This window comes from Dromiciops gliroides, chromosome 3 (genome assembly GCF_019393635.1).
Source record: "Dromiciops gliroides isolate mDroGli1 chromosome 3, mDroGli1.pri, whole genome shotgun sequence".
Lineage (NCBI taxonomy): Eukaryota > Metazoa > Chordata > Mammalia > Microbiotheria > Microbiotheriidae > Dromiciops > Dromiciops gliroides.
In genome coordinates, this window is record NC_057863.1 from 614,357,392 (window position 1) to 614,383,690 (window position 26,299).

The following is a 26,299-nucleotide window of genomic DNA, read 5'->3' on the forward strand; positions in this document are numbered from 1 at the left end:
GGCCACACAACTAGTAAGTGTCAAGTGTCTGAGGCTGGATTTGAACTCAGGTCCTCCTGAATCCAGGGCTGGTGCTTTATCCACTGTACCACCTAGCTGCACCCCCTTCCTTGCTTTTTGAGCTACCTCTCAGGACTGTGAGGATCAAATGTATAATATTTGCAAAGTGGTAGCACAGTGCCTGACACATAGTAGACACTTAATAAATGCTTATTTCCTTCCATTTCCTTGACTGACCCTCCCTATCTCCTCACCTAGGCTGGAGATACAGGAGCTACTCAGGTGCCCCATGGGCCTGGTCCCATTTTCATCAGCCTGGAAGCTTTGACCAGCTCCATTTCCAATCGGGGTCAGTTCATCCCTTGTTGAGCAATCTGGTACCCTGCCCCCAACCCCACCCCCATTTATATGTATGTATGTGTGTGTGTGTGTGTGTGTGTGTGTGTGTGTGTGTAAACGATTGGAATGACGCCACCTGCTGGAGAGTTACTGTAGGAAAGCTCCGCCATAAGGAGAAGACACCTGAGGGCAAGCCATGCAGCTTTCCATGGTGTCAGGAAGTGATGTTTGCTCGTGGGTACTGTCAATCAAGGCTAGCAGCCAATTAACTTGGAGATGTGTGTGTGAGTGGATGGAATGTTCCCAGTTTCACAAGAGGCTTGTGGGATGAAGGAAGTGTGGTTCACTCTCTTTCATGAGGACTCTCATGGAGAGTGGAGCAAAAATGAGCGCTCCCTGAGATAGATAGATGTAGGCATCTAGGCCTCGTTCTCTCTCTTTGCCAAATTCTTATGCTCCTTAATAAATGCTTAAAAGTCTAAACTCTTGTTAAAGTTCATAATTTATTGGCAACCACTCATTAGATATTTTAGACAGACTAGCTAGAATTTTAGCCCCTCACAATATATATGTATATATGTGTATATGTGTGTGTATATGTGTATGTATGTGTGTATATATGTATGTGTGTGTTGTAAAGTTGCTATCTAGCTATACTGTCTAAAAATCTAATGAGTGGTCGCCCATAAATTAGAAGCTTTAGCAAGAGTTTAGACTTTTAAGCATTTATTAAGGAGCATAGGAATTTGGCAAAGAGAGAGAACAAGACCTAGATGTTTATATCTATATATCTCAGGGAGCCTGCATTTTTGCTCCTCTCTCCACGAGAGTCCTGATGAAAGAGAAAAAACCTTGCCCCTTCTCATCCTACAAACCTCCTGTCTAAACTGGAAACATCAAACATCACTTCCTGACGCCAAGGAACTGACCTTCCAAGTCACACGGCTTGCCCTCAGACGCCTTCTCCTCATGGAGGAGCTTTCCTACAGTAATTCTCCAACAAGTGGCATCACTCCAATTATCACAGTGTGTGTGTGTGTGTGTGTGTGTGTGTGTGTGTGTGTGTGTGTGTGTGTGTGTGTGTGTGTGTGTGCCCAGGGTTCACTACATAATGCAGGTATCTGGTCAGGTTAGCCCATTGCTGCTCACAGCTCCTGAGATGAAATAAGCAATCTCCCAGCCTCAGCTTACCTAGAATTGCAGGTGTGTACTTCTACGCCTAGCTTTTGTTGTTCTTTCTAAAGCTACTTGAGCTTTGATGTTCTATATACTATTTGATTTCATGATCTAAGGTCCAGCTCTGGCTTTCTGTTTTTTAACAGGTAAGAAAATTACAGCCAAACTGATATGAATGGATTCAGTAACAGCCAGGCTTAGGATCCCTCTAGAGTCTTTGAAGACACTGAGCAGAGTTACTTCCACCAGGGTGCCTAACTCTTCTCATATTACTTGGGATTATATGGTAAGAATTTAACAGTAGCATCTTGTAAAGTTCAGTCTGATAGGAAAGTTATTTATGATTCATATTTAAAGCTCTTATCATCCATCCCTCTGGGGACCTCTGGCTAAGCTGGTACAAGATTTAATAGGAATAATAAAGTAATATCTTCTGGACCGGGGCAAAGCACCTCCCACCTCCTCCCAAGTCTTCTGGACTGGCCAAAGGGCATGCCCTGACAAGGCCATGCTGACTAGGCCATGCAGGGTTTATTGGGGAGGTTTCTGGACTGGGACAAATTACCTTCTGCCTCCTCCCCTCTCTGGTTTTCCCAAATGGACAACGAAACTAGGGCTACTAGACTCCTGGACTTGTCCCAATTCACAGCAATGGAGCAAATCAAGCCAATGTAGACTGTGCCATCACAAACCATCATCGTTAGTCACCTGCTTTCAGCAGAGAACCTCACTGTTACTAGGCCTCAATTCATTCCCCAATGATTAGCACACTCCTGCCCTCTTCTATCTTGCCCATCTCAGTGATTCCAAACCCTCAGCTGCAGAAGAGTAAAGCCTCTCTCCAACCTCAGCCATCTGCTCCCTCATCCTCATCTCCCCCAATCACACCCTCTCCCAAATGCCATTGGAGATTTACCCTTCCTTGTCTCTATACCTTCTATAACAAGTGTTCTAGAAGGTACAAGCTTGCATCCTTCATCAGACTTTTCATTCCTCACTCCTTCCATCTTCTGGCACTTAATGACATCTGGTCACCTCAGGATGACACTGTTTACCTGACCACTCTTTCTAGCACTTCCATGCATGCCCCTAATTCAAATGCTCAGGATGGGGGGAGGATCCTTCTACGTCTTGCTCCCTGTCCTCAGTTCCCACCTCTCCCCCCACCACTGTCACTCAGAAACCTCTCCCCCTTTGAGGTACACTCCACATTTATCATCCAGACCACATTATAGGAGCCATTATCTCCTATCCCCCAGAATGCTTGACTCCCTTTCTCAGTAAGCTCAGTGATTGGCTCATAATCTGACTCTTCTTCCAGCTCCTCCACCTCCCTCACTCATTCTAGGGAACTTCAACAGACATGGATATTCCACCAAATGACCAAACTCCCCAATTCCTTCATCTACTCACATATGACAGAACTAGGATTTTAACCAGGACCTCAGACATTAAATACTATTTCCACTGCCCCATAGTACCTCAATCATTCCCCTTTTCTTATTGTTCAATGATGTTTTCTTATACTTGGATATTCCAGTTCATTCAGCCATTCCCCAAACAATTAGTAACCACTTTGTTTCTAGCTCTTTCCTAACACACGCACACAAACACACACACACACACTTCATTATGAATGTTTCTGTATATATTGGACCCTTCTTTATTAATTAACTTTGGGAAAAAGGGGAAATATGCCCGGTTGTGAGATCTCAGGGTATGGAGAGTGTATTTACTTTTCTTGAATACTTGCAAAGAGTTTTCCAGAATAGCTGGACCAATTCTAAGGCACACCAATTGGGTCTTAACCCACTCACAATTCTTTTATTAATAAAATGAGGGAGTATCAGCCATCTCTCAGATCCTTTCTAAACTATCTAGCCTGATCTTTCACTTCCTCCTCTAGTTCCCACCCAGTTCTGACTCTGGCCATGGGCTCTGTGCTATTTCCTTCTCTTACTAGAAACCCAACGGCCATGCAACTTCTCTCCTATGCCCCTTCCAACTTCAGTTCCCCTCATTGATTACCTTCTATCAGAATGCAAGCTCCTTGTGGACAGGGACCGTCCTTTTTGTTGTCCTTGTATCCCCAGTGCTTAACCCAGTGCTCCTCATATAGCAAACACTTCATAAAAGTTTGTTCACTCCATCCATTCATTCATTCATTCCCTCATTCATTGTAAGATCCCTTTCCAGTTCGAAATCTGTGATACAAACTGGGCGATGTAGTGCTACCTCAGATACTAGTTGTATGACTTTGGATAAGTCATTCCATCTTTCTCTGCCTCAGTTTTCCCATCTGTAAAATGGGGGTGACCCAGGGTGGTTGTGAGGAACAAAGGAGATGAAGTATATGAGGTGCTTTGCAAACCTTAAAGGGCTACATCAATCCTAGCGATTCTATTCAAATCGAAGTCTTCTAGACTCCAAGCCCAGTACTCTATACCAAACCAACTTTTCCTGCCTAACATTCTCCAAGACTCCCTCTCCTCACCAGGTATTATGGTTCACAGATTGTTAGAGCTGGAAGTCATCTTAGAGATCAGTTAGTTCAACCTCCTTACTTTATAATTCAACAAGCATTTATAAAGCACCTACTATGTGGCAGGTACTGTGCTAAGAGCTGGAAATATAAAGTCAAAAAGCACAGTCCCTGCCCTCAAGGCACTTACAATCTAATGAAGGACACAACATGTAAACAAACTATGTAACAGCAAGATATGGAGAAGCTATAGGCCCATCAAGAAATGACTTCCTCAGAAAAGAGAAAAGGACCCACATGTACAAAAATATTTATAGCAGCTCTCTTTGTAGTGGCAAAGAATTGGAAATCGAAGGAATGTCCATCAATTGGGGAATGGCTAAACAAGTTGTGGTATATGAATATGATGGAATGCTATTGTGCTGTAAGACGCGATGAGCAGGAGGATTGCAGAGAAACCTGGAAGGACTTACATGAACTGATGCTGAGTGAGAGGAGCAGAACCAGGAGAACATTGTACACAGTAACAGCAACCTTGTGTGATGAACAATGGTGATAGACTTGACTCTTCTCAGCAGTGCAATGATCCAAAACAGTTTCAAGGAACTCATGATAGAAAATGTTCCCAACATCCAGAAAAAAGAACTGTGAATTATGAATGCAGATTGAACCATACTGTTTCTACTTTTGGACTGATTTTTTTCCTTCTTTTTTGATTCCCTTGTGCTCTGATTCTTCTTTTACAAGATGACTAATGTAGAAATATGTTTAAAACAAACAAACAAACAAGGGCAGCTAGGTGGTGCAGTGGATAAAGCACAGGCCCTGGATTCAGGAGGACCTGAGTTCAAATCTGGCCTCAGACACTTGACACTTACTAGCTGTGTGACCCTGGGCAAGTCACTTAACCCTCATTGCCCTGCAAAACAAACAAACAGAAATATGTTTAATGTGATTGTACATATGCAACCTATATCAGATTTCTTTCTGTCTTGGGGAGGAAGGAGGGAAAGGAGGGTGGGAGAAAAAATTTTGAACTAAAAATTCTGTGAAAAAAAATGTTGGAAACTATCCTTACATGTAACTGGAAAATAATAAAATACTTTTTTAAAAAAGAAATTACTTCTTCATGATGACCCAGTGAAATAGGGGCAGAGCTACCTGAACTGGCATCCAGACCAGTCCTCTGACACCACAGTTCCTCCACTAGAAGCCCCTTGCCCTGAGTCTGAACTCCCTATACACTCTGTCTTTAGTCTCTTCTCTCAATGTTTGTCCCAACTGTATTTCCTTGACTCTACCCCCCCCAACTTCTCTGTCCCCCTCCTCAATCAGAGGCTAATGACAGCTCATGTCAATCATCTCATTCAATTGAAGTAATAATAAATCAGTCACACTTATGTAGCACTTTCCTCACACTCCCCTGTGAAATAGATAACACAAGTATCATAATCCTCATTTTATACAGAGGAAGTGACTTGCCCAAGGTCTCATGGCTAGTAAGTAGCAGAACCATCACTCAAACCCATGTGTTCTGATGCTAAACTTAGTCTTCTTCCCACTCTAGACATCCATGACTCTGTTGTATTCAACTCAAGCTGCTATTAACCATCCTAATGTTAGGCCATCCTTGTATTCCTCATATAAATCCAATAATGATAAGAATATCTAACATTTATTTAATTCTTTTTTTTTTCTTTTTTTTTTTTAGTGAGGCAATTGGGGTTAAGTGACTTGCCCAGGGTCACACAGCTAGTAAGTGTTAAGTGTCTGAGGCCGGATTTGAACTCAGGTACTCCTGACTCCAGGGCCGGCGCTCTATCCACTGCGCCACCTAGCTGCCCCTATTTAATTCTTTAAGATTTGTAAAGAACTTTACAGACACTACCTTATCCAACTTGATCATTGTTAATCATCATTTTATTGAAAATATTTGGGGGCAGCTAGGTGGCACAGTGGATAAAGCACCAGCCTTGGATTCAGGAGGACCTGAGTTCAAATACAGCCTCAGACACTTGACACTTACTAACTGTGCATCCCTGGGCAAGTCACTTAGCCCTCATTGCCCTGCAAAAAACAAACAAACAAAAGAAAATATATGCATCAACATTCATTCAAGTTATTGCTCTAGAGTTCTCTTTCTTTGTTTATCCTTCCCTGGTTTTACTATTTTGTTGTTTATCTATTGGCCTATATTTTGCCTCATAAAAGAATTTTGGTAGTGTTTTATTTCTCAATTTTTGAAACTTAATTGGTGCAGTATGAGTATTTGACAATTACTTCCCATTGGCTCACTCCCAAACCAGGTCCCAGGATTCAGCCACCCAGAAGAATCAGAATCATAGATTTTGAGGCATAGAAGAGATTACAGAAATAATCTAGTCCAACTCCCTAATTTTACAGATAAGAAAGCTAAGGCCCCAAGGTTAATAATGAAGCTGGGCGGGGCAGCTAGGTGGCACAGAGGATAGAGCACCGGCCTTGGAATCAGGAGTACCTGAGTTCAAATCCGGCCTCAGACACATAACACTTACTAGCTGTGTGACCCTGGGCAAGTCACTTAACCCCAATTGCCTCACTAAAAGAAAAAAAAATAAAAAAAAAAATAATGAAGCTGGGTATCAATCCCAGACACTGTGACTATAGATTCAGAACACTATAACCCTTAAGTTTAGGAATGAAACCTTGTGAAAATTTGGATCTCATTAAAGATTGTTTTCCAAAGCAAATCTTCAGTCCTATATAAAATCATAACTATTATATGGTATGCACCTTGTATGTAAACCCAGAGGAGTTTATAGCACTAATTAATCCTCTCAACAGTCTCATCTGTTGGGGAGTTAATGAAGAAAAGGGTTTTATTGTCCCTATTTCGCAAACTTTCAGACCCAGAATCAAAGAGAGTGAGTCAGTCAGAGTCCCCAGATCCAACCCTGGGACTTTACCAGATAGAGCTGCTTCCTTCTTGTGTCCAGGGGAGAATCTGTAGACACCCGATGTGCCCCAGGAAAAGAAATGTAAGGTTTCACAGTCCTGCAGTGGGGCATAGAGAAGCAATGGGGAGTTGCCCTCCAAGGTAGCTGAACCCAGGATAGAAGAGCTGAGGATTTCCCTAGAAACAGTGGAGTGACGTGAATTTCAACACAACAACCTGGACACACCTGGAGACATGCCTAGTCAATAGAATGTCAATAGTTTGAACAGAGTTTATGCTCTGTGATAACATTTTCTCTCTAATGCAGGATAAGGAAATCTGGTTTTTTGAGTCCTAGGGCCTTACTAGCTTACACATACTAGTAGTTCTGTGACCTAGGGCAAATCTCTGTGCCTCAGTTTCCTAATCTTTAAAGTGAAGATAAGAATACTTAACAGGGTTGTTGTGAGAAATGCCTTGTGTTAACCTTGAAATACTATTAAAAATGTCAATTATTGTTATCATATGTATTACTATTATTACCCCCTTCCTATATGTGCTCCAAGGCCTGGGGTTTTGCAAGGACCAATGCCAAACATTTATGTTCCCCACTATTTCTTAGATCAGGATTAGCAAACATTTAAGTCTTAAGCACCACCACTGTTTACTATGGAGAGGGACCAATGCTTATAAGGATCAATTACACATCTAGCAAGATATGGCAAGAGGAGAGGAAGGGGAAACCATTTACTAATTGCTTATTATGTGCCGGGCACTGTGCTAAGTACTTTAAAATATTATCTCATTTGATTCTCACAACAATCCTGGGAGGTAGGTGTTATTTTCGTCCTCATTTTATGGGTGAAAGAACTGAGACAGACAGAAGTTAAATGACTCAACCAGGGTCACACACTCAGGTGCTTCTGATTTCCAGACCAGGTATATTATCTACCAGTTGGAAGGGATCTGTTGTTTTTTTCTTTTTCTTTGTTTCCCCAGTATTTAATCCAGTAGCTGGCACAGAGTAAACACTTAATAAAAGATTGTTGTTTGATTAATGACCATGTAAAAGACAGAGAGTGACTTTATGCATTCATTTATTCATTGATTGATCGTTTGTTTATTCATTTATTTGTTTATTCATTCATTTGTCCATCCATCCATTCATTCATTCATTTATTTGATTGCTTGTTGATTTACTTATTCATGTATTTATTTAACTGTTTACTTACTTATCTATTTATTCATTCATTTATTTGTTTGTTTGTTTAGAATTTTCCCCACCTTTCATGCGGAGAGGGACTTTAGAAGAGAAAATAGAGCCAGAAAAAATCTTACAGTAAATTGTCAGAAATGGAAAGGGTCTTAGAATATAGTATGTGGCTAGTTAGAGAAGGGACCTTAATTTAATTTTTTTTTTTTTAGTGAGGCAATTGGGGTTAAGTGACTTGCCCAGGGTCACACAGCTAGTAAGTGTTAAGTGTCTGAGGTAGGATTTGAACTCAGGTACTCCTGAATCCAGGGCCGGTGCTTTACCACTGCACCATCTAGCTGCCCCGAGAAGGGACCTTAGAGATCATCTAAACCAACTCCTGAATTTTACAGATGAGGAAAAGAGACTGTAAGAAGTGACTTGCCTAAGGTCATATAGTTAATAAGTTAATAAGAGCTATAACTCAGAGCCAGGTCTCCTGACTCCACTTCCAACCAAAGCTGTTTCTACCACACCATCCTACCTCCAGGATAGGCCAGGCAACAGAAAAGCCCTGTCCTGCCCCCGCTCCAAAAAACTCTCCAAAGACCCTCACCCACGCCAGAAATTCCACTGGTCAAGATCTGTCCCTTGAGATTAACAATCCTTTTTTCAAAATGCAAATACACGAAGGAAAGTTGGTTGATTCCTTCAAATTCTTAGCTGATGCCCTCTTTTTTTTTTTTTTAAGGGCAACGGGGGTTAAGTGACTTGCCCAGGGTCACACAGCTAGTAAGTCTCAAGTGTCTGAGGCCGGATTTGAACTCAGGTCCTCCTGAATCCAGGGCTGGTGCTTTATCCACTGAGCCATCTAGCTGCCCCTACAAATTTCATTTTTAAAAAGAGGGCATCAGGGGCGGCTAGGTGGCGCAGTGGATAAAGCACCGGCCCTGGATTCAGGAGGACCTGAGTTCAAATCCAGCCTCAGACACTTGAGACTTACTAGCTGTGTGACCCTGGGCAAGTCACTTAACCCCCGTTGCCCTGCAAAAAAACCAAAAAAAAGACAAACATAAAAATGAGATTTGTAACATAGAGGAGGAGGATTCTTGTGCCTGAGCCCCTCCTACCCCCAACAACCTGATAAGATTATAGGGCATGGGGCCTGGTTAGTCCCTAATCAAAATGAAGAAGTACTCCTAATAAATAAATGTGCCTTTGTTACACATCTACTATGTGTGTTAAGGGTCTTCTAAGCATTGTTGTTGCTGTTGTTCAATCATTCAGTTGGGTATAACTCTTTGTGACCCCATTTAGGGTTTTCTTGGCAAAGAGAACACATGGTGTGCCATTTCCTTCTCTAGCTCATTTTACAGATGAGGAAACTGAGGCAAATGGGGATAAGTGACTTGCCCAAGGTCACACAGCTAGTAAGTGTCTGAAGCTGGTTTTAGACTCAAGAAGAGTTGTTCTGACACTAGACTTGGCACTCTTGATGCTACACCACCTAGGTGCATACAAAAACAAAAAAATAAAATAATCTCTGCTGTCCAATTGGTGAAATTACAGGGCTTGGGACATTGTTTAAACATAGCTGTTCTTATCTACCCATTCTGCCAAGGGAAGTCTTCACATGCTTGTGGGATAGACACCTAACTCACCTCAAACCTGTTGGTTACCCTCAACCTGGTTTTGCCCATCTGCCAAGACGGTTTACGAGGGTGTGGCCGCCGGGCTTGCTACAACCTCTTGGAGCCAGAGATGAGAGTTGAGTATCAGGTAGACACCAAGGTGGGGGAGCAGCCCTGAAAGGGACTCGACAGCTCTCACACCAGCCGTGCTGGTCCTCCTGAACATCACATACAAATTACCGACCCTTCCCCTACTCCGCTAGACTAATACAGAAAAAGGAGGTGGGAGGAATTTGGGTGACATCCTGAATGACTCTGGGCTCTTGGGAAGCATGTTGTTTGAGAAGCATCCATCTCCCGCAGCCAAACTGGTGATAATGAGCCTCTTGTTGTTCGTCCTTCATTCTCAAAGAGGACCACGATATAGGGAGATGATGTCATAACTTGCAGTGAATTGGATTTAAGTGAGGGAGGTCTGTGCAGTCACCAGCCCAACTCTTTCCTCTGGAGCCATCTGGACCCAGATAGAGATCAGGACAACTGGAGATGGCCCCGATGCAGTGGGAAGACCTTGGTCTTTTTAAGCTAAGGTCTTTCCCAGTTCTCATTCTGGCTGAGGCAACACCATTTAGTGATTTAAGGCTAGATAAGAAATGAGGCAAAAAAATGTGAACCTTGTAGCGTTTAGCTAGAGGCTGGGCCTAGGACCAAAGATATACATTCCATCACCAGCCCCATGACACATGGTAAATACTTAATAAATTACTGTTGAGTTAATAAATGGTCCCGATAGAAATGGCAAACAAACACTTGTCAATTAAGCACCTAGCATGGGGTCTGGCACGTCTCATTCAGTTGTGCCTGACTTCACAACTGATTCAGAATTTTTATTGCCAAAGATACTGGAGTGGTTTGCCATTTCCTCATCCAGCCCATTTTACAGATGAGGAAACAGCATTGACTTGCCCAGGGTCACACAGCTTAGTGTCTGAGGCTGGATTTGAATTCAGGTCCTCCTGACACCAGGCACAGCTCTCTGTGCCACCTTACTGCCTCTTGGGCTCCTTAGCCTCCCCCAAGGCTTAGCAGGTACCACCTCCCACTGAAACCTTTCCTGTTATCTCCAGTTGTTTTCTACTTCCTCAAGTTATTTTCATGCATCTGTTTGCGTGCTGTAATCCCCAATAGAATTCAAACCCTTTGAAAGCAGACTCCTTTGATTTTTGTCCCTGTAATCCCAATGCCAACTGCCTTCCACATAGTGGGAGTTGTTCAATTGTTGGATTATCTAGTCCGACTCTCTATCACCAGATGAGAAAACCAAGACGCAGAGAGGTGAATTAACCTGCACAATGTAAAAGATAGAAACAAGCAGAGTCAGGATTTGAACTCAGGCCACCGACCTCAGATACAATGCTCCTTTACCTCATCACACTGATGGAAGATGGGCAGGTGGAGAATCAGACAGACAGACAAAGAGGTGTAGATGACTGATGAGCTTAACCTTCCCAAAGGATATTACACTTTTTAAAGAAGCTTGATACTCTTATAAAAGGGTATACTCATGTAAGGAGTTATTACTTTAAAAAAAGCAAAGAAAAGGGGCAGCTAGGTGGTGCAGTGGATAGAGCACCAGCCCTGGAGTCAGGAGTACCTGAGTTCAAATCCAGTCTCATTGACACTTATTAGCTGTGTGACCCTGGGCAAGTCACTTAACCCCAATTGCCTCAAAAAAAAAAAAGCAAGCAAAGAAAGCACCTACTTCTAGGTCACTGCCTGATACTGGACAGCCTGAGGTGATTGAAAAGCTGGCCCTCCCTGAAAACTAAGTAAATGAATGAATGAATGAATGCATAAATAAATAAACAGATAAATGAATAAATAAATAAGTGAATAAATTAATAGATAAATAAGTAAATGGATGAATGGATAAGTAGATAGATGAATGAATGAATAGATAAATAGATAGAATAAAATAAAAATTTTTTTAAAAAGGAAAGAAAGAAAAGCTGGTTCTGATTGGTGTGGGAGGTGACAGAATTCACTGGGGGTTCCTGGCTGCTAAAGGAAGCTTGGGTTTCCTTCTGCAGAGGATTTCATTGATGGTCATCCTGTTAATCCAGTCAGCCAGAGGGTGGTGCTTCCAAGGTTGTGAATTTGATTCCCATAGGGTCCTGTGAGCTTTGCACCAAGAAAATGGCTTCCTGGTCCCTGGTCTGCCAGCTACTTCACAAACGTGTGTCCTTAGTCATGCAAAAGAAGTGTGAAGGTGTGACAGTGGGGTGAGAAAAGAAGGATGGAAGGAATGCAGGAACAGAGAAAAGAAAGCAAGGGATGGAAGTGAGGCACAGACAGAGAAGATGAAGGGATGGAGGGAGAGTGAGGCATAAACTGAGCTTGGGAGAGAGACTGCAACAGCTTGTGGGGAGGGGTAGAGACAGAGAGAGAGAGGGAGAAAAGAGAGGGAAAGAAGAAATAGGAGACAGGTAGTCAGAGACAGGCCCAGAGTTAGAGGGAGGTAAAGGAGAGCAGAAAAAGAAGAAAAGGGGGAGAAAGTGAGGGAGGAGAGAGGGAGAAAGCAGAAAAGGCTAGAGAAAGAAACAGAGGAAGACAAAGAGGAGAGGGAGGGATGGAGAAACAAAAAGAGCCAAAAAAGGGGGACAAAAAAAAGTAGAAAGACAGAGAAATCAATAGATGGATAGGTACAAGGAAAATGACAGCACTGACCATCCCCATGACTGGGTCTTATCTTGTAGTGAAACTACGTTAGAGTGGAAAAGACTCTAGCCTTGAGACTGATAGACCTGTGTATGAGTGCCAACACTGCATGACAGTTTCCTGGAGCCTTGGTTTAACCATCTGAAAGCCCTCAAATCAGAGGTGCTAATCCTCCCTGAATACCCCATCCAGACCTCTTGTGGGAGGGCTTGCCAAGCCCTTTGAAAAGGACTGCTCGTTCTCCTTTTTTGTCCACCTTCACCAGCTCTCACCTGTGGCTCCAAGAAGCTGTAGCATGAGGCAGTGGCCACACACTACTTAAATCATCTCAGGAGACTGGGGGTAACCGACACGCCTCAAACCCGTCATTAGTTAGGGGGATGTCTACCCCAAGCATTGAAGACTTCCCTGGTGTAATGGGCAGATGAAAACATTTTTTATTTTTTAATGGCCCTAAAGGCAGCTGAAGAGTAGAGTGCTTAGAGCTTGGTCAGGCATTGAAGACACCAGGGTCACTGAATCTTGTACCATCACCAGTTGCCTGACTTTTGTCCTACAAAAGAACTTTGATGACTACAGAAGAGAGAGTGAGGCTGATAACTTTGTACAACTGCTTCACTTAAATCCAATCCGCCCATGAGTCAAGATATCACCCCATAATGTCATTGGTCCTCTTTGAAAATGAAAGATCAACAATAATAACAACAATGATCCATCTGAAAATAGAGTCAATAGTCCTTCCCTTACCCACCTCCAGGAGGTCCTATGAACAAAGCATTGTGAATGGAAGCTAATTTTCAGCCTTGTTTTTCCCCCCTTTTTCTGTCTTCCAGAAACGTTTCCCTTGACTTCTTACCATCAGTAATCTAATAAAAGCCTATCAGGTCAGCTACCCTCACTGGGCTCTGATTCAGTCTTTTCTCTCTAGTTCACTGATCACCCAGACTTTGCCCACCTATTACCTGCTTTCATCTTGAATCTGGCTCATGGCATATGCTGAGTCATCTCCTTTTCTAGTAAATTCCAGATGGATAATGCACTGACTTCACTCTGGCTTCCTCTTGGCTGGGAGGAACAGAGGCTGAAGTCATCACCACTCCTATTGCTACAGCATTCTACGATTTCCAAAGAGCTTTCTTCATAATCGTTAGTGGGAGTAAGTGTTATCAGCCACATACTATAAATGAGGAAGCATGCTCAGAGACGTGGGGTGGTATAGTGGAAAGACAATTAGAGTTAGAGTTAAAAGACCTGTGTTTGCATGCTTCTCCTATATGTCTGCGACCTCTAAAGTCTTAAATAAGAATTAATAATAGCTAACATCTATATAATACTTTAAAATTTGCAAAGTGTTTTACAAATATTTTCTCATTTGATGCTCACAACCATGGGAGATAGATGCTATTATTATTTAGCTGCTATTACACATGAGGAAACTGAGGCAGACCAAGGTTAACTGAGCTGCCCAGCTCACATAGTTATTAGCACCCCGCCCCCCCCCCTCTCTCTCCCCCTTTCTTTCAGACCTAAAGCCAGTCAGGAAAACTGTAACCATCTGTAACAAACTCCTGCCCTCATGAAGGGTAGTTTAAGCAGTGTATCTGGATTTGAACTCAGGTCTTCCTGACTCCAGGTTTTGTGCTCTATCCACTGTGCCACCCAGCTGCCTGTTGAACGAATCCCTCATGTCTCATCAGCAGTTCTGGAAAGAGGAGTAGACTAAGTAAGAGTCAGAAGATCTGGATTCCAGTCTTTACTCTGCCACTATAGCAGCCTTAGGCAAATCACACAAACCTCCATTTTCTAATATGTGAATGCAAATACTGGACCAGACATCCTCTGAAATCTCTTCCAGTTCTAAGCCCCTTTTTATTGTTCACTTGTATCTGACTCTCTGTGACCCCATTAGGGTCACAAAAGATATCACAAAGATAGCAAAGATACTGGAGGGGGTTGCCATTTCCTTCTCCAACTCATTTACAGATGAGGAAACTGAGACAAACAGGGTGAAGTGACTTGCCCAGGGTCACACAGATAGTGAGTGTTTGGGGCTGGATTTGAGCTCAGGAACTCTATGCACTATGATGCTCACTGACTGCCCTTTCTAGAACCTCTGATTTCAAAATAGAGAGAAAGGGCTGGACTTTCAATGGGGAGAACAGACAAGAAGTACTTCACCACTTTTTGGCTTCTGCTAATCTTGAGCAAATTGTCATAGGCCAGGGCCTCCGAAACCTAGAACAGAAGTTATACATTGACCAGGCAGGCAGGTTAGAGATACCAGCTTTCTCCTACTGACAGGCAGTGTGGTCCTGCAGTTCTGCTTTTAAAACACTTCTTTAGAATTCAGGACATATTTGCCCAGAGAAAAAATTGGACTAAACTGTTTCAATTCCCAGGCTAGCTCACAAAAACTTTGCAGTCCTGTCCCACTCTTCAATGCCTCATTTGGAGTTTTCTTGGCAAAGATACCGCAGTGGTTTGCCATTTCCTTCTTCCAACTTATTTTACACATGAAGAACAGAGGCAAATAAGGTTAAGTGACTTGCCCAGGGTCACACAGCTAGTAAGTGTGTCTGAGGCTGGATTTGCACTCTGGTCTTCCTGACTCCAGGCCCAGCACTCTGTCTCCTGCACCACAATGCTTACAGACCCCCATCTGATCACATTTCATAATGGGAAAGTGAGTTTAGAATTCAACTAAGATATTCCAATTATAGGGAGACTTCCATTTTATAGCACTTTAAGGTTCACACAGCATTCTCTTCATGGAAGGCCCCCTGAACTAGGATTGCTTCAGGTTATCAATGGATCTGGATCTTCTCACTTTGGTCCCTCCCACCCACCCCACCCCACCCTGCCCTCCTCTTCCCCACCTCCAGCTCCACCCCCAAGTCATGGTGATAAGACCCCAAATAAGCAACTGTGGGAGTGGGAGTGTTCATGTTACAGATGGGGAAACTGAGGCTCAGAAAAGCAAAGGGAGGCAAGCGCCTGATCTCACAGCCAGCAAGTGGCAGAGCTGGGGATTCAGGTCCTTCAGATTCAGATCCCACCTTTCCTCCATCTCCTCCATAGCTGGGGTGGCCCTGTGGATCCCCATCTGCCTGAGGGGGTTGGGGTAAGTAAGCAGGTGTTCATTAGCAAGTGTCTCTGCCACACAGACACCAAGGAGCCCCTTCTAACCACTCCTCTATTCCTTGTTTTTTGTTTTTGTTTTTTGCAGGGCAATTGGGGTTAAGTGACTTGCCCAGGGTCACACAGCTAGTAAGTGTCAAGTGTCTGAGTCCGGATTTGAACTCAGATCCTCCTGAATCCAGGGCCACTGCTCTATCCACTGCACCACCTAGCTGCCCCCTCCTCTATTCCTTGTGATGCTAACTGTTTCTCTGAGAGTACTGGACCTCCGGGCAGTTAGTCAACCTAGCAGCACTTATTAAGCCCTTACCATGTGCCAAGCAGTGTGCTACAAGCTGAAGATGCAAAGAAAGGTTTAAAAAAAAAAAAGCCTGGGAGCTCCCCACCTAATGAGGGAGGCAATGTGGAAACAAGTAGGCACAGTCAAGCTCTATATGGGATAAATTAGGAATAATCAGCAGAGGGGAAACACTATAATTAAGGGGGATTAGAAAAGGGGGGATTCTAGTTGGGACTTGAAGTAAGCCAAGAGGCAGAAAGGAGGAGAGGGAGCATTGTAGACGTGGAGGGGAAAGGCAGAGAAAATGCCTGGAGCAGCCAGACGGAGTGTTCCATTGGAGGAACGGCCAAGGAGACCAGTATCATCGGACCCAAGAGTACCTAGGGTTGGGTAAGGAGTAAGAAGGCTGGAAAGGTGGGAGACAGCCAGGTTATGAAGGCTTTTTAATTCTAAGCAGGGGACTTTCTTTCTTTCTTTCTTTCTTTCTTTCTTTCTTTCTTTCTTTCTTTCTTTCTTTCTTTCTTTTTTGAGTGGGGCAATGAGTGTTAAGTGACTTGCCCAAGGTCACACAGCTAGTAAGTATCAAGTGTCTAAGGCTGCATTTGAAGTGTCAAGTGTCTGAGGCTGTATTTGAACTCAGGTCCTCCTGAATTCAGGGCTGGTGCTTTATCTCCTGTGCCACCTAGCTGCTCCTAGGACTTTCTATCCAATCCTGGAGGTCCTGGAGAAGGGGCCTGCTGGAGTTTATAAAGGAATAAAGGAGGGATGTGGCCAAACTGGTGCTTTAGGAAGATCCTTTTGACCTCTGAGTAAGAAGATAGCCTGGACTAGGGAGAGACTTGATGTAGGCAGCCCACCCCCCCACCCCCCCAAGGTGATGAGGGCCTGCACCAGGGTGGTGTCATCGTCAGAGGAGAGAAGGTCACAATGAGAGAAGTTATAAAGATAATATCAACATAACTTGCCAATAAATCAGATATGGGGGGTGTATAAGTGAGGAGTCTAGAATGAACTCTAGCTGACAGAACGTGGTAGTGCCTTCTAAAGCAATAGGAAAGTTAGAAAGAAGGGAGGATGGCTGTGTGACCCTGGGCAAGTCACTTAACCCCCATTGCCCTGCAAAAGAAAAAAAAAGAAAAGAAAGAAGGGAGGATGGGGAAGGGGGGAGAACGATAATAACAGCTATCATTTAGATAGTGCTTTATGTTTTCTGAAATGTTTTGCAACAACCATGGGAAATAGATGCCAATACTATCAGGAAGTCAGGAAGCCCTGGGTTCAAACACCACCTTTCAGATTTGTTCAGTTATATCCAACTCTTTATGACCCCATTTGGATTTGTTTGCTTTTTGCAAAGATACTGGAGGGGTTTGCCATTTCCTTCTCCAGCTCATTTTACAGGTGAGGAAACTGAGGCAAACAGGGTGAGATAACTTGCCCAGGGTCACACAGTTAGGAAGTGTCTGAGGCCAGATTTGAACTCAGAAAGAGGAGTCTTCCTGAATCCAGACTCAGTACTCTATGCACTGCACCACTTACCTGTCCCCTCCATCAGATATACACAGGTTTTATTTCATAATCTCTGTAATCCTCCTTTTCCTCATTTGGAAAATGGTCATAATGCCATCTGTAACACCTACCCCACAGAGTTGTTGAAATAAAATGATATGTGTAAAGATAGTATTTGTAATATATGTAAAGATAAGAAACATAAAGAATTTTGCAAGTGTTAAAAATGCCCTATGGGGGGCAGCTAGGTGGCGCAGTGGATAAAGCACTGGCCCTGGATTCAGGAGGACCTGAGTTCAAATTTGGCCTCAGACACTTGACACTTAACTAGCTGTGTGACCCTGGGCAAGTCACTTAACCCTCATTGCCCTGCAAAAAAAAAAAAAAAAAAGCCCTATAGACATGCCATTCACCATTATTCTCCTCTTCTGAATGGCACAAGAGGCCATTAGATGTGGAGCCAAAGAGGATTGTAGAGGTCATTTAGCCTAACCCTCTCGTTTGACACATGAAGAAAGAGGTTCAGGGGGCAGTTAGGTGGTGCAGTGGATAAAGCACCAGCCCTGGATTCAGAAGGACCTGAGTTCAAATTCGGCCTCAGACACTTGACACTTACTAGCTGTGTGACCCTGGGCAAGTCACTTAACCCCAATTGCCTCACCAAAAAAAAAAAAAAAAAAAAAAGAGGTTCAGAAAGGGAGCCAGTCCCCAGCTCTGCAGCTCCAAGCTGGAGTCACAACAAATTCCAAGAGCTTCCCATCTCCCATGGCAGATGCCCAACCTGATGCCTTCGGATCTCCGGATACCAGAACCCAAATCCTTCAGGTAAGACCCAGCTCCACCTGGCCCCCTGCATGTGAGATCTGATTCCCCCTGGGACTGAGCTTGGCTGCTATCGAGCATGACAAAGTCTCCCAGCCTCTGGGTTACTGATTAATGATGAATTAAAAAAAAAAAAATCAGCCCTAGGCTGGTACCAGTAACAGCACAACAGGGGCCGAACCCAAGAGGCAGCTATCATCAAAGGCTCAGGCACGTGAGGGAAAAGCAGCAGATAAAAAGCCCTGCACAACTTTATCCAAGCCCAGCCAAACCAAGTGGGTTGCAGTCAGTGCAGTTTCTGGAATGGAGGAGACAGAAGGCCAACTTTCCGAGGGAGCAGAAATAGGTATAGCAGACCCGGCAGCATCCCCAGGAGTCTGTGCCCACGCCCCAGAGCAGGCAGAAATGCCCCAGCCTAAATCCCTGGGAGCACTGGCCACTGAAACAGAGGCACTGGCTTCCCCCAGTCCTGCTGACGGAGAGTTGGAGTGCCTGGTGTGCTGCCACAGATACAGCTGTCAGCGGCCCCCCAAAGTGCTCAGCTGCCAACATGTCTTCTGCGCCGTGTGCCTGAAGTTCCTTCTGACCATCCAGGAGGACACCTGGAGAGTCATCTGCCCCCTGTGCCGCATGGGCACGTCCGTCCCCGGGGGGCTGATCTGCAACCTTCGGGACCAGGAACAGGTCATGGGGAGGCTCAGTCCCGAAGTGCAGCTCTCTCCCCAGCAGCTCACTCAGCCCTCAGGAGGAGGGGTGCCCAGCATGACGGGGGAGGACGGGGAGGACTCGGCCAGTGCCAATCAGGTGGCTGCCCGGAGGTTGGCTGTCCACTTGCTACTGCTGGTGCTTCTCATCTTCCTCATCCTCCCTTTCGTCTACCCTGGCATGATCCGGTGGGTCCTGGTCTTCGTTCTGTGTGTAGCACTGTTGCTCTCCTCCATGTTCTGCTGCCTACCGTGCGGCAGAGGCTGCTGCAACCCTGCCAAAACCCTCCTTCCTGGACAGCAGAAACACAGCCATGTGGCTTCGATTGCCTGACTGGTCCCTTCTGGGACATGCTCCCTAGCATAGAGAAAGGGCCAATTGAAAGACTCCCCAGAAGAGAAAACTCACTCACTCCTTCCAGCCAGAGACTTCTATATTTCACAAGGACCAAGAAGCAGTGGGGGTCCTCTCTGATACAGTGGATGAGCTCCTGAACCAAACATTCTCCTGCCTTATTGGATTCAAACATTGGAAGGGTGTCTGGTTCTGCAGGTGTGTTTGGAAAGTGAAGACCCTATTAGGCCTACCCAACAGCTCTCCTTGCCTTTGTTTACCAATATTGGCTGGCCTCCAGTCCTCCACCTAGGCTTTACATAAGACCTGTTTGGGGTGAAGATGGGAGCCTATAGATGAAAAGGGAGAGTACTCCCAGAGCAGGGGGTATTGCCATATTGACTTTTTACCTTGCACTGGAACAATGATTAGTAGGTGGGTTTCTCACCCTCTCTCTGTAAAATGAAAGGATTGTCGTAGGCCAATTCTGACAAACTTTGTTCTGATGTTTCTTTATTCTAAGGCCCAATCTGGGTTTTAAGGTTCTTAGCTCTGATGCTCCATGTTCTAAGACCCTGCCCAGTTCTAACATTCTATGTTCTAAGGTCCCTCCCAGTTCTTATCACTTTACATTCTAAGAGCCCTGGTGTTTTGCAGTCTGAGGTCTCCCATAGTTCTGATTTCCTAGGAATCTATAATTGTGTGATTCTCATTTAGGGAAGAACTGATTCGTGCGCTTCCGGGCATTTGGATCCCCATTCGAGCTTTGTCATAAAGATAAGAAAAGCCATAAATACAACAGTCCTTACCACTAACCTCCACCCCTTTCCAACGACTGTTTATCTGGGAAGGAAGGCCAGGGTCAGATGAAGGTCCTTCTAAGCCTTAAACCCCTGTGTTTCACAAGCCTATTGATGGATGACTTTTTTTATGCATATTGATTTTTTCCCAAGAGAAATCCATACACAAATGCCAAAAATCTTCTTGGGAAGAAATGAAAAGCAGCTACTGGTGTTAGAGAAGTCTCCTGCCTGTTGCTAAGATAACTCTGTATTTCTGTAAAAATGAGGGGCATACCAGATGAATCATGAGGTCCCTCCCCACTTTGACATTTTGTGTTCTAATGTCCTTCTAGCTCTGACAGTCCATATTCTAAGGACCCTCCTAGCTCTGACATCCTGTGTTCTAAGGGCCCTCCCAGCTCTAACATCCTGTGTTCTAAGGATCCTCCTACCTCTGACATTCTATGTTCCAAGAGCCCTCCCAGCTCTGACATTTTGTACTCTATGCTTCTATGATTTCCAGTTGGAACACAACTGAGTCTTCTAGAAAAACTCAAGCCTTAGAGAACTAGAATGGTGGCCTCAGGCCTACAAACAGTTGATTGTACTGTACCTGGACTGGAGTTCCCTGTGCCCTAATGATCACCATCCTTTACTCTACCAGTTGACATTTGTGGACTAATATCCCGTGGGGACTCAGCACTGTGCTAGGCAAGCACTCTGGTCTATGGGTGCTCCTTCAGGACATCTTTGACGTGAGAACTCAGGGACAGACCTCACTCAAGAAACAAATGAATGAACTGATTTTCTCTGAATGCTCAGGATTTGGCATTTCCTTTTTAAAAAGTTTTCTTCCTCTCACTCTCCTTTAAAATGATATATAATGTATATAATTTTATATATGAAAACACTTATTTATATAAAATATATTCTGTGTATGTGGGTGTGTGTTTCCAGTTATTTCCCTCTCTGCTCCCAGCACTAAAGTCACGGGGTTGGAGGGCTCTGAGACAACTTATACCAACTTGGGCTTTCCAGTCACTTGGGGTGATCACCATTGGTGATGCCTTTGGAAAACAGGCATGGGCAAGAAAAAAAAAGAATATCAACAAAGGGAAGAGCACTAGACTACAAGTCTCAAGACCTCCAGGTTCATTCTAGCCCTGCCACAAACTCACTGAGCTTCGGTGAGTCACCTGCTTCTCTCAGTTGTTTCATCCGTAAAACTGTTGGAAGGGGAGGAAGGGAAATGAGATCAGACTCCCTAGATAGAAGGTCCTCATTTAGACACCTTAGTGGGGTAGCCTAGAGTCAGGAAAACCTGAGTTCAAATCTGTCTTGGAGTACTTACTAGTCATGTGACCCTGCAGAAGTTACTTGACTTCTGTTGGTCTCAGTTTCCTCATCTGTGAAATAGTAACACCTACCTCACAGGGTTATTGTGAGGATCAAATGAGATAATAATTGTAAAAGCACTTGGGACAGGGGGCAGCTAGGTGGCGCAGGGAGTAGAGCACCGGCCCTGGATTCGGGAGTACCTGGGTTCAGGTCCGACCTCAGACACTTAACACTTACTAGCTGTGTGACCCTGGGCAGGTCACTTGACCCCAATTGCCTCACTTAAAAAAAAAAAAAAGCACTTGGGACAGTGTTTGGTAGGTGTTTAATAAATGCTTGTTCCCTTTTCCCTTCATTTGGCATTGAGTCAATGTATATATTTAAGTGTCATGTGAATCTAAGTTGTATTTTTTAAATAGATATTTCAGGTTTATCTCTGTGAAGCCTATGTTATAAACCATTATCAGCTTACTAACATCTTGGGGCTAATGTGTTTTGGGGTTTGGGGGGAGGCAAGTGACTTGCCCAGGGTCATACAGTAAGTACGCATCTGAGGCAGGATTTAAACTCAGGTTCTCCTAACTTCAGGGCTGGTTCTCTATCCACTGTACTATATAGCTGCCCCAACCAACATTCTGGAAAAAACTGATCCTATATCAATATCACCAGTAAATTCAGACAATTTTTTTGGATTTTCGAGCTTATATGGGTCCTGCGTTGTTCATGGTTGGCTGTGTGACTCCCTCATTCTTATCCCCCCAGCTAGCCCCTTCTGGCACCCCCACCATGCCCCAACTTTTAGCCTTTAATCTATTTAACCAAGTAGAGAGGCATAGGTTTTAGGTGGAGGAAATTCACCCCCTTAGGTTTGAGTATTTACTCTGCCATTAATTCACTACATGCCTTCAGGCAACATACTAAACCTGTCTGGGACTTGGTTTTGCCATCTTTAAAATGGGAGATGTCAACTAAGTGATCTCTGAAGTCTACTTCTAATTATTTAAAACTACAAAGCAGGGGATAAAGTACCAGCCCTGGATTCAGGAGGACCTGAGTTCAAATCCAGCCTCAGACACTTGACACTTAACTAGCTGTGTGACCCTGGGCAAGTCACTTAACCCTCATTGCCCTGCAAAAAAAAAGAAGAAAAAAAAAGACTACATAGCAAGCTGAAACAGAGTGCCCTGTGAGGGCCTCAGCACAACCCTCAGGAATCACTAATAGAGACCAAGAGAGGCGATAGGTTCAAAGTTAACACTATTCAAAGTGATAATGATGTAGAATGTGATCATTGGTTCCAGGCCAGTATGCAGTGCAGATCCAAAATAATGCAGCCAATAGAAGGGATTTACTATTCACACCAATCAGGATCTAGAAAGTGGGCTAGACTTGAAGACACAGGGCCTGGTTAGTGCCTTTGAGCAAATTACTGCTCTTCTCTGCCTGTTTGACTTTCTTCTTCTGTAAAACAATGGCGTTGGATTAGATGGTCTTTTAAAGCCCCTCCCAGCTGATATTCTGTGTTCCAAGGGCCCTCCCAGCTCAGACATCCTGTGTCCTAAGGGCCCTCCCAGCTCAGACATCCTGTGTCCTAAGGGCCCTCCCAGCTCAGACATCCTGTGTCCTAAGGGCCCTCCCAGCTCTGACATTCTCTGTTCCAAGGGCCCTCCCAACTCTGACATCCTGTGTTCTAAAAGCCTTCCCAGCTCTGACAGTCTGTGTTCCAAGGGCCCTCCCAGCTCAGACATCCTGTGTCCTAAGGGCCCTCCCAGCTCTGACATTCTCTGTTCTAAGAGCCTTCCCATCTCTGACAGTCTGTCTTCTAAGGGCCCTCCCAGCTCAAACATCCTGTGTTCCAAGAGCCCTCGCAGCCATGACATCCTGTATTCTAAGGGCCCTCCCAGCTCTGACATCCTGTGTTCTAAGGGCCCTCCCAGCTCTGACATTCTATGTTCCAAGCGCCCTAAAACTTCACGATTCTCTGTAAAGTCTGGCATATTTGGAACTTCCTGCCTATCCTGAGACCTAGAAGGAAATAAAGAAGGAATGCAAAGCATGGGGTGGGGGGGATGCTTGCTGGCACCTCTGCCTCCTCCCTCTGATTGTGAGAGCTGTGTGCCTTGGTAGCCAGGATTGGTCTAAGCCATGTCCCAAGGCTATGTGACATCAGACAAGTTATTAAGGTTCTCTGGGCCTCACTGCCACCATTTTAGAAACTGGGAATAATTCTCCCTTCCCTGCCATCCTCATCAAGCAAGAATAAAATGAGATCCTTCCACGAAAGGGCTTTGAAGTTCATAGCACTATAAACGAAATGTCCTTGCTCCCTCTCCAACGAGCACCACCCATCTCCCATCTCTTGTTGACTTACTTGGGTGGGGGCTCAGATACTTCATAAGGCCACCCCGCCCCCTACAGCCCAGCCAGCCCTGACAGGCCTCCAGCCCCTGCTGTTACAGACACCACCCCTCCCAGGACAGAGGGCATCACCCGAAACTGTTCTCCCTTTGAAATGAATAAGGAGACAGACAATGGAGGGAAATCCAGTGTGTGTGTGAATAAGCCAGAATCTGAGGTGACCTCTAAGTCCCTTTCAGCTTTTTCTAGAGCAATGGATGAGTGTAAAGATGGAGAGAGCGCTCAGGGGGCAGTGAGTGGTCAGTACATTGTGGCTATGGGATCTCGGTGTGAGGGGGGGCTGGATATGGAGCATTGTGAGCATCATAGGAATGTCAAGGCCTGGGAGGTCAGGAAACCAAGTGGGCATTAGACACTTTGAGTAGTGGATGTAGGGAGATCAAAAAGTAGGAGGGAATTGCGAAGGGGAGGTACTAGAACACTTGGTACTAGGAGGTTGTCATGGGGAAGGTGGGGATCCTTGGGTATTCCTCAATAAAGAATCACACTCACACACAGTCTAATTAGAATTAAAGTGGTCTTTTCTCTAGTTGGCACTAGAGAAAGTGGCTGAGTAGGGAGTCAAAGACTTCACCCCTGGGGAGGACTTAGAAACATCCTCCCCCTCTGAGAAGAGAAGGAAAACAAAAGCTTTTATAGAGGATAGATGGGGTGTCCACCTGAAAATGGAAAATTCTTTTTGGGGTAAGGTGGGAAAAGCCTGGATGCTTGTCATATTCCTGAGAGTTGAATGGGATTGAAATGATGGTCCTGACCTTTGGGGTTATCTCTGTCTCCTAGCTCTGGTCAGGTGGTAGTCATGCCTAATTGACTCTCCTGCTATAGCATTTTATCTCCCCTTATGCCTTATGATGGAGGAGGCTAAAAGAGTTAACAGATAACCTATCAAAAGTAGCTATCGATAGTACCTAAAAGGGTTAACAGCGAAACTTAGGTTTGCCAAGAGGGTTCAAGTCCCTATCAACCCTCACCATCAACAGAGACTGTAAATAGGGACCATTAACCAATAATAGCTATTAATATTCCTAGATGACAGGACACCTAGAAGCCAGATCTTAAAGTAAGAGATACCAAAAACACAGACCCTCTGGGTCTGACAAGTTTAATCATGTTTTTAGGAACATGCACAGAAAACACCAAATGTGTCCTTAGGTTCACCTTATGACATGTAAACCCCCAAACACACCTTCAAGTCAAAAGGTACCCACCTCAGAAGTTGTCTTAGAACCCCCAGGAAGTCCAAATTAGAATGAGACCTCCCAACAAGGAGGAGATTAAGATAATGAGGAGATAACCTATTTTTTCTCACTATAAATTTTCAGGGCAGCTAGGTGGTGCAGTGGATAAAGCACTGGCCTTGGATTCAGGAGGACCTGAGTTCAAATCCAGCCTCAGCCACTTGACACTTACTAGCTGTGTGACCCTGTGCAAGTCACTTAACCCTCATTGCCCTGAAAAAAAAAAAAAGACAAAAAAATAATTTGGGGCAGCTAGATGGCACAGTGGATAGAGCACCAGCCCTGGATTCAGGAGGCCCTGAGTTCAAATCAGGTCTCAGACACTTAATAATTACTAGCTATGTGACCCTAGGCAAGTCACTTAACCCCAATTGCCTCATGCACACAAAAAAAAAAAAAGAAAGAAAAGAAAAGAAAAAAAGAAAGAATTTATTGGCAAGAGAACTGAAATTTCCATAAAAAATTTTTTAAAAAATTTAAATGGGGCAACTAGGTGGCGCCAGCCTTGGATTCAGGAGGACCTGAGTTCGAATCCGGCCCCAGACACTTGACACTTACTAGCTGTGTGACCCTGGGCAAGTCACTTAACCCTCATTGCCCCACAAAAAAATTTTTTTTTAATTTAAATATAACCATTTTCGTCCCCCTATTCAAGACATCTATCTCCCTGTGGTCAACAGTCTTTCAATAAAACTTAGGAAACTGAGTCACTGAGACTTGTAATTCTTTGGGATGCCTCACAGCCAATCTGATCAATTAAACCCAATCCCTACAGCACTTAGGTATGTCTATCCTGATATCTATTTGGTCAATCTAACCTTTAATAGTCCCTTGATTCCTCAAAATGTCTGCCCTATTCTGGTCATCTTTGGTTTTACTTCTCACAGAAGAAACTTCTGATTTATCCTAAGCCACATGTCAGAGGTCACTAGGCTATGAATCTGGAATCACTAGGTTCTAGGCCCAGCTCCACCATTAATTAGTGTATTGAGCAAGTTATGCTACCCTCTGGGTCTCAATTAGTTCTTATAAAATAAGGAGTAGGGGCAGCTAGGTGGTGCAGTGGATAGAGCACTGGCCCTGGATTCAGATGGACCTGAGTTCAAATCTGGCCTCAGACACTTAACATTTACTAGCTGTATGACCCTGGGCAAGTCACTTAACCCCAATTGCTTCACCAAAAAAAAAATTTGTATTTCTCAAAAAAAAAAAAAACAAACCCATAAAATAAGGAGTATGGGCTTAGCCTCAAAGAGTTCTTCTGGTATAACATTCTATATTCAG

The 26,299-nt window shown here is 44.3% G+C and overlaps 1 protein-coding gene and 1 pseudogene across 1 annotated transcript; one reads left to right on the top strand and one right to left on the bottom strand.

Moving 5' to 3' along the window:
- LOC122748152 overlaps positions 1–18,282 on the bottom strand; it is a 40,663-nt pseudogene extending 22,381 nt beyond the window's left edge.
- Positions 18,283–18,355: 73 nt separating this feature from the next.
- On the top strand, positions 18,356–19,239 carry RNF186 (ring finger protein 186). Its single transcript, XM_043991502.1, has one exon. It carries the CDS (start codon positions 18,505–18,507, stop codon positions 19,237–19,239), a length of 735 nt encoding a protein of 244 aa, XP_043847437.1. The 5' UTR covers positions 18,356–18,504.
- Positions 19,240–26,299: the final 7,060 nt, after the last annotated feature.

What these genes read in the sequence shown, in the direction of transcription:
- RNF186 (XM_043991502.1), top strand. Translation starts at nt 18,505, where the DNA reads ATGGAGGAGACAGAAGGCCAACTTTCCGAGGGAGCAGAAATAGGTATA.